The sequence below is a fragment of the Acanthisitta chloris genome, unplaced genomic scaffold (assembly GCF_000695815.1).
Source record: "Acanthisitta chloris isolate BGI_N310 unplaced genomic scaffold, ASM69581v1 scaffold15937, whole genome shotgun sequence".
In the NCBI taxonomy this organism is placed as follows: domain Eukaryota; kingdom Metazoa; phylum Chordata; class Aves; order Passeriformes; family Acanthisittidae; genus Acanthisitta; species Acanthisitta chloris.
The window spans coordinates 8966-17937 of NW_008682148.1; the positions used below are offsets into that span (position 1 = coordinate 8966).

At 50.9% G+C, this 8972-nt stretch overlaps 1 protein-coding gene across 1 annotated transcript in view; it reads right to left on the reverse strand.

Moving 5' to 3' along the window:
- TTI1 (TELO2 interacting protein 1) overlaps positions 1-8967 on the reverse strand; it is a gene marked incomplete at its 5' end in the record, with an annotated part of 13390 nt that extends 4423 nt beyond the window's left edge. The window contains 7 exon segments of the mRNA XM_009078411.1: positions 1831-1918; positions 2616-2820; positions 4218-4358; positions 5162-5310; positions 6090-6272; positions 6733-8793; positions 8796-8967. Of these exon segments, the coding sequence (XP_009076659.1) occupies positions 1831-1918; positions 2616-2820; positions 4218-4358; positions 5162-5310; positions 6090-6272; positions 6733-8793; positions 8796-8967 (2999 nt within the window).
- Positions 8968-8972: the final 5 nt, after the last annotated feature.

Sequence of the window (8972 nt, forward strand, 5' to 3'; positions counted from 1 at the left end):
TGAGAAATTATTCTTATCCTAGTGCTGGAGCTGATTGTTGTGGTGCAAACTTAGACTTTTCCAAGCTGCAATCTCTTATCAGAGTACTATAGTTAAAAGGGAGTGTGATATGATTAACTCTGATCCATCCAGGCCCCAAAACCAGGGATCAGACAGGACTAAACTGAAAATTAAAAGCCACAAGAAGCCTCCAAGTGCTGCCATGTGTATGGTTAGTGTCAGGCCAGACAGGATGCATGCCTCAGTGCATATATGTGTCTGGTCAATGGAGTTAAACAGGAGAGAGCAAGGGCTTCTGTGAGCAGCTTGGTTCAGCAATAGATGCAACATATGGTGCACCAAAGGCATGGGGGGAGGAGTGTAACGTGTGGCTTTTTTTTCCTTAAATTAGAATAAAAATAATATGCAGAAGAAAAATGTTACTTGCTCTGAACTTTGCTGCCCTTTTCCTCCAACAATGGAGCTTACTTCACCATAGAGCTTCTAAGGACCCCAGCGCATCACAGGGCTCATTTTGCATTCCCTCCACCCCTGCTGGGGTTGGGGGGAAATTGCACAGCTTCTCAAGCTGCTTGGTTAATGATTTAAAAGCTTCAGATTCCAAATATCTAAATGAATCCTGGTGTTCTGCTTTCCATCCAGCATTGCTTACACAGACGAAGGCTTTATTGCATTAAGGGTATGCACGCCCACAGCGCAGAGCCCCTCTGCAGAACAAACGCCGCCGGAGCCTGCTGCGCTGCCATGAAAGCCACCAAGGTAAAAATAAACCTGAGGGATACAAACAAAGGAATGCTCCAGCTCAGGAGAGCGCTCGCTCGGCACTGCTGCCCAGCCACACAAAGCCCTCACGCCCTGCGCCCTCGGGAGCCTGTGCTTTGTGGAAGGGAATGGATGGGCTGCGCTGCCTTTTGCTTCCCTTTCCAGCAGCCTGCCCTGGAAATCCAAAATCCGCAGAGCCTGCGGAGCCTGCTGGCTTCCCCTCCCCTGGGGGAGGGCAGGGCTGGACACACAAGAAGAGGAGGGTTGCTTTCTCCTCGTCCTTCGGCAGAGGGGCACTGCTTTTCTGATTTATGTGTTCTGTAACTGGACTCGTTTTGTCTCCTGAAATCTCCGGCCTTGGTTCCAGGTGACAACATATGACAATAGTGATTTCTTATCCTGACAGCAAGAACATGCTGAGCAGGATTTTGTACACCGAGCAGCAAAGTATGTCTGTCAACACTTCATAGAGCTGGAGCGTGTTCACCTAAACTGTTTGTGCTCTTTCAGACTCTCCCAGCCTTCTCAGAGCTACACTGGTGCCAAGGCTGACAGCTTCCCAAACAAACTCCAGTCCACCTGGCACAGCCTGGGTTAGTGTGATCACAGGAGCCCAGGGAAAATGGAAGGATAACAGAAGTAAATCCCCAAGCCTGCAGAAGGTATTAAGTGATAAAATATACGTGAATGCCTGGCACATCCTCTTCCATAGTTGTCTTCCCTCTGGAGTTTTGATGCCACCAGTGGGCCAAGAGCCCCAAGCATTTGGGCATAGGAGGTGATCAGGGAAAAGGAAGTAGCACATCTTCCTCTCCATCCCCAAATGCACTGCAAAGTCACCTGAAAGTCAACTGTAATGTCTGTGCAAACTGACAGCTGACCTCTCTAGCTCATTTAGGGGAGTAAATGATGCCTCACCAGAGAAAACTTCCATGAGAGACCCTAACATACAGGACTCAAATGCGCCCTCAAGAAGAATAGGAAAGATGCAAAAGGAATGGGGTCCCCATGCTCCCTCTGTCCCTCGTTATTTGTACACCCAACACACCTGAATTTAAGAGACATTACCTCTGGGCAGCTTCTTGCAGTTTCACGGGTTGTTTGGCGCTGAGGTAAATCAGGCAGGCATCTGCCACTTTATTCAGGTCACTCTCGCCTGCAGAAATGGAACAAGAAAGAAGGGTAGGAGGTGACCTCCTCAGCGGCTGCTGCCTAACAGAATCAGCTGCAAATTGGCAGCAAGAGGCTTCTGAGCCTTTGAGCTGCCTGACCTGGAGCTCTTCTGACCTTGCTCTTAAGCATCTTGCTGCAAAGCCAGGAAAGCAATCAAGGGCACTGAGGGAAAAGATCAACTAGCCAGCAAACCTTCTCCCTCATCAAAGTCAGCTCCAGAAATTTAACTTGGGAGAATTTCACAGAGTTTCATTTAGTGGAAGAGTGTGATGTGCTGGATTTAAAGGGTCATCCAGAGAGATGCCCCAAAATGGAACCAGTCAAGTTAACCAGAAGCCTTATTTGGGTTCCAGTTCTTCAGATAGGAACAAAGCATGGCCCAACATGCAGCAACCCAGGCACTCCACTCCATACCCCCTTCTCATGCACAAGTGGGATGAGCAGTCAGATTCTGCATGTGCCGGGAACCTTCTTACCCATTTGTCTCTTGGGGAGTAAAGAGCACCCAGTACCTCTTTACAGACCTCACAGAGAGGACAGATTCAGGCCCAGCAGGACCTGAAAGGGATGCAGCTGGAGAATATCAGGAAACCAATTCTTTGGGGAAGCAGGAGGAGAAGCAGCAATCTGAGATGAAAAAACAGGTAAGTCTGGCAGAGAACCACACAACCTGTACTCACCCATGTCCAGCCTCTCACAGAGAGAGCCCAGCCCCTGCAGCACAGCCAGCTGCAGCTTGAAGGCAAGTGTGTGGCTATACACAGGTCCAGCTCTGGCACTTGCTGGGGCCTGACTGAGGAGGGAACTGGTCAGCTTGGGCAGGACATCTTTGGAGAACCTCTGCCTCAGGAAGTCCCCACACGTTTCAGCCAGGGTACACAGCACCTAAGAGAGACACCAGTTACGGGAGGATCGTGCATACATGGGCCTGGGAGGAGCTCAGCAACCCAAACCAGCTTGGGGGGATAAGGCATTCATTCTCCTTGGAGAATTTTTTTGCAGGTGAGAGCAATGTGACCATACCTGTCCCAGTTTCCCCACAATGAGAAGAAGGTGAATGTTTGAGAGTGAGTGAGCTCCACCCTGCTCTGCAGCATCACCCGACTGACCTCCTGGGTGCCCTTCTCTCATTAGCACAGCAAAGGTAAGAGCAGCTGTACAGTCTTGCTCAGAATTTCTGGCGGAGCCTCTGATGGAAAATGCCATTAAATATCATCTCATATCATTAAATCCCCTCTGTGGTGTAGACAGCCCATCTTTCCAAGCATGCCAACGAGCAGAAAGGCCAACTGGCCACAGCACAGGGCACCCAGTGCTACTGTGTGTGCCCAGGATCAAATCCAAACTGGGTGGAGAATGGACCTAAAAACATGTAAAAACAAAGGGAGATCCGTAGAGCCAACCAACGTGGCCAGAATGATCTCTCTCAGAACTTCATTGAGCTCATGTCTCAGTGTGTAGGACTGAGATGCTGGTTATATTGTGTTTGTCTTACACTGATACACCTCCTGTCCTGGAATTTAGGCAGGAAGACACTCCAGGGCGATTTCATACCACAAAATGCAAGCTGGGTGCTAATTATAACGATCACTTGAACTTTTCAAGAGTTAATTAGTTTTTGTATAGCAATCTCTACCTCCTTTTATGTCAGGGACATGACATGGCTACTCTGAAATTCTACTGTGTGGCTTTTTTAATTTGGGGAATCAGAACTCTCTTTATTCACACTGAAGGATTCTAAAATGAATCTCATTGTCCAGCAGATGAATGCCTGTGGAACTCTGGGGCTGGCAACCTCTGGAAACATGCTTTACTGGCAAGCCTTTGAGTCAGGAGGAGAATGCAGCCAGCTGACAGGGTCAGGAGCTCTTTAATAATGTCATTATAAGGCCAAGTCTTATTTTAACCTCTCCCCTCCCCTGCCAATGCCTCAGTCATGAAATATTCCCTTATCTTCAGTCTGAAACTTCCAAAGAGGGTGCTGGGACTGTGGCTCCAGCACAGCCAAGCTTTACTGTACGGTGCCTCTGACAGCTGCTGAGGCTGTAGAACTGTTTTCCTCATCCCAGCAGTGACCACCAATATTGCTGTTTCCCCCAGGACCTGTGGACAAGCTGCAGTGGGAGTGATACAAGTCCACCCATGGCAGGGCAGTGAGATCCCATGTTACAAACCACATTGAAACATCACTGCACAAGCTTGATGCTCCTCTCCTGGGCTGCAGCACTGCCCAAGCCACTTCCCAGCCCCAGCTTGAAAGCTGCTGGCAGTCCCTGCCGTACCTTGAAGGCTCTGAGCACTGCCAGAGGGTCGTCACTGATCAGCCGGGTGACAAGAGCTGGCCAGACACGGTGAGCCATGGGAAGCAGATGGTTTCCATGAGGATGCAGCACAGTTACACAGAGCTCCAGCACGTCCAGGACCTGGGCAGAAGGGGAGGGAACAGACTCTGAGTGCTGCAGTGCCAGGTGAATCCCAGTATCACAACGGGGAGCCAGGAGGAGGAGTGTCTGAGTAGCAAAGGGTGCGGTTTTACCGCATCAGGAACTGGGACAACTGAACAGTGCTCAGAGCATAGGCCTATTTGGAAAGGGAAAAGCACCGCAGTGACATAATTTGTGCTGAGTACAGAGTTGGGCTGGGAGTAGGGCAGGATTCCTGGCCTGAGCTGCACACTGTGGCAGCAGGATCACCTGGCAGGGCTGGGGGCTGCTGGGCTGAGAATCTGGGTTATGCCTCACTGCTGCATTTTCTGTCTTGCTTTGCAGTTTAAAAGGAGGCCACCTTCAAAGGATTTTCATAACTGGAAAAAAGCCAGGCTTTTAGTCCTGCTTATCATCACCCCAGCAACTTCAAAAACGTTCATCAGCCTGTGCACTACCCCCAGAGGAAGGGGGCTGGGAGGCCCAGATGGGAGAAAGATTCTTCTGCGTCCTCCACCAAAAGCCAAGGCACAGGACTTGATTACCACAAGCGTCAAGGGAAGGTGCCCAGTACAAAGCCACCCTTAAGATTCTGTTCAGCCTGGCTGCCATTCCTAACCCAGACTACTCCCAGGAAACTATCCCCCTTTCTCTTGCCAGGCTTGGAGGATCTGTCCTGCTTGAGCATATGGCAGTGTGAACCTCGTGATGGCAGGAAGCCCAACGTGCATGGTGCACATGCTGATGAGCTACCAGCCCCTTCATGGGCACCATCTGTCCCCTCAGAGCTGGTGATTACCGACCTTCAGCCGCACTCGGAGGCTCCCGTCTGACAGCAAGTGTATGCACCTCTCCATCACATCTCTGGCCAGCTGAGCATGGCTTGGCAGTGGAGCTTCTCCTTCAGTGTCAGAGTTGTTGGGCTCTGGCTTAGCCAGGGGAGGAACCTCATCTGGAAGACAAAAACATCAGTGAATCCACAAAAATGACTTGGGAGCTCTGAGAGATGACAATACCCACCCACAACTACTCTGCAAACTCCTGAGTGAGGCCTTTGGCATTTTTAAATGTAATTAGAAACAGTCAGGTCTATGCTTGAGTTCTGTGAGTTAGTGTCAGGTTCAGTTAAGAGTGTGGGGCTAGGAAAGGTTTGCTTTTCTTACTGGACAATGCAGTTGGTGTGACATTTGCAGTCTCTTCTCACCATGGACTTATTTCCCATTGATTTTTATTAAAAATGAAAAGCCTGGGTATTTAAAGACTGAGTATTTAAAGGTCAGGATTGCAGCACAGCCCAGTAAAGACTAAAAAGTTCCCTATGTGAATGTCTGCAGGACCTGCCAAAGCCAAGTGAGATGGAAGCTGTGGCATCATTAGCCAGGAGAAAATGGTACAGGGATTCCCAAGGGAGCATGAGGAAAATGTAGTAGGATCCTGGAAAGAGGGAACTTTGGATCCCGAACCCAAATAACCTGTCATGAGGTAAGGGAAAACAGAGTGTGCTTCTGTCTTGGAGCTAGATTAGTCTTGATCTGAAAATATTTTGTTATTCTCTACTACAGAACAAAGCAGGAACACCCAGCAGCACCTTACATGAGCTGAGGTCAGCTCATCGTAGACCTGAGACTGTCAGCCCTGTTCCAAGTCCCCCACGTGACAAAAGGAAACCTCAGAGGTCACTGTCTCTCTGCAAGCTGAACATGCTCCTGTCCAGCCACACACAGTACTGACCTGCCTCCTCCTCTGTGTCGGGAAGATCACCTTCTGCAATCTGCTTCTGGCTGACATAGCCAAGGAAGAATCGTTCCACTTCTTGCCTTGTCATTGTCACCTGCTGCCCCTGGGGCTGAGCCCTGCTCTGGCACCCGTCAGTCTGCTGGTGTTCCTCAGTGCTGGGCACTCCAAACCACTGGACTGCAAAAGAAGAACTGACATGTCACTGAGCAGCCACGATCCCCTCCTGCAAGCCAGCAAGGTGCCACACATTCCTTGAGAGTCAAGCATGGTCCTCAGGTCTCATGGGACTGCACTGCAGAACCAAGCACCTGCTGGCACACCCTTGTCACCTCCCTAATGGTATAGGAAAGTTACAAACAAAAAGGAATACAGTCCATGTGCTCCTACAAGACATTTATGGGGGCAGGGAACCCATCCTTTCTCAGTCTCCAAAGCAATGCTGCAGGACAGAGAAACTGGAGAGGGGGAGCTACTGGTGATCTTTGCTTGAGTGTTGCCTCACCAAACAAAGAGTAGTGACTATCACACTGCAGCACCTTGGCTACCTGAAACCTTCCATGGCAAGTGGAAAGGTCCAGGACAAGTACCCTGAGTGACAGCAAGACTGAACTATGCAAAGTAAACATCATTTTGGTACCTAGAGCTGTCATGACTGAGTGGAGGACCCTGAGGAAGGTGGAGGCTTGGTTATTGTAAGACTGATCTAGCGCAGACAGGACATCTTGGATGACATCTTCTACCAGTGGCAGCAAGCTGGCATCTGAATGCCTTAGCATTGTGTCCAGGACCTGGGAAGCACGTGCCTGATGTGCCAGCTGGCGCAAATTCAGGGAAATCCCATTCACCAGATAGTCAGAATTCTCATTAATCAAGCACTGCACCGAGTGGTAACTGCAGGCCTCACAGATGTCTGCCAGCGTCCCCAGCGCCGTGTCACTGATGAGCAGAGTCCTGTCACCAGCCTTCTCCAGCACAGGGTAGAGAGCTGACAGCAGCAGCAGCCGAAACTCCTTCCCAAGGACAGTGGCAAAGCAGCCAACACCCTCCAGCTGGATGCAGATCTGCCAGATGTTGCTGTTCATGGTGCGAGTTGTGACCTGGGGCTCAGGGGATGGAAGGAGCACACTGCTGCATGCACCTCCCAGACGTGCAGCGAGTCCTGAGTGCTGCACAGAGTGCTCAGGGCTGCTTCCTTCAGTGTCAATGCTAGTGATCAAGTACCAATTTGCTTGGTCTGTGTACTCATCCAGAATGGATGTTATGGACTCTTTGAGATCATCCATGTTCAGCAGAACTTCCCTCTCCTGCAGCACATCCACTCCCACCCCGGCAGCTCCCATGACCAGCTCATTGAGGACCATGGCTGCCTGTTTTCGGTACAGGCCAGACTCACTGTACAGCCCCATGAAGTGATCCACAAGCAGATAGAGGTTCCCATAGTAGCCAAGAACACGACACACTTGCTGAAGGAGCTGGAAAACCTTCTCCTCCGTGAAGAAGCGGAAGTACTTCTTCTGGCACCTGCCCTTCTGCACACCCTGCTGCAAGGAACCTGGTGGCACACAGCGTCGCTCCTCCACTATCTTCACATCTGTCACATCCAGCTCCAGAACCTGCACCAGAGCCTTGGACAGGCGCTGCAGGTGGGACACGGAGTTGAGGACAAAGTTAATCTTGGGGCCCAGCAGCTTCAGGTAGCCAAGCAACAAGCTCAGTGTGGAGACCTTGCCCATGTCATCCTGAGAGTTCATCAGGCGAGGAAGAGCTGTGGCAAGCGAATGGAGGTTCTCAGAGAGGACGTCAGCAAGAGCCCTGCTCTGCACCACAATCCTCTGCTCAGCAATGGCCTGTAGAACCTCCTTACACCTGCTTTGGACTTGGCTGTCTTCATCATTAACCAGCCCAACCAAGGCCTTTAAGAGGTGGCTGAATGAGTTCACCAGTGACTGACTGCAGTTCCTCAGTAAGTGGTGGACCAGTTCCACCAGCTCCAGTCTCACCTTCCAGTGGGGGTGAACTGAAGAAGATTCAACCACTTTATGCAGGAGGAGAGAGAGTTTTTCAGCAGTACTTTTACTCCAGTCAGGTCCTCTATGGACCATTAGCTCTGATATCCTGCTTTGTTCCAAAGGCAGCTTTTCTTTACTCTTTGGGACTCTGGCTAGCTGTGCATCACCCATTACCAAGCCAACAATCTGGTACAAGAGTTTGATGGCAGAAACAGTGGGTTTGTGACCTTGTTTGATGTCTCCAGTAATAACCCTAGACAAAGTAATGGAAATCCCAGGCAGAAAGGAAGCAAACAAATCCCCACACTTCTGTGCCTCATCTTCATCCAGCTGTTGGTGCTCCTGGCAGTCACACTGCAGAACCAGGACCTGTAAGCACTCCAAAGCAGAGATCTTGATTTGCTTTGCTTTTTCTTGCTCTGCTAGGCCCAGGAGCAAAGACACAGCAAATCCTAAGAGAGGAAGAGCTGAAGGTTGATACAGAGACAAGATAACATCCCCATAAGCCGAATGCATCAGGGTGCGGAGCGCCTGGATCACAGCCAGCTTCAGCTCCTCCGACAGCGGGGCTGCTTTGCCCGAGCTGGGAGGTGGAGAGAGGCAGGTACAGAGCTCAGAGAAGAGCTCCTGCAGCAGCTCCTGCTTCTTCACACATGTCACAGCGAGGATAGAGGAGATGCACTGCACAGCCGCTCCTGCTTGGGCCCTGGCACCCGCAGGGCGAAGCGCAGTGGGAAGAGCACATACTCCTGCAGCTCCTGCAGGGCCGCGGCGCTCACCCCGGACAGGTGAGTCTGCAGCCGGCACACGTTCTCCACGGTCTGCGCCCGGGTCAGCTGCACACAGGCGGGGCGCAGCGCCCCGAAGG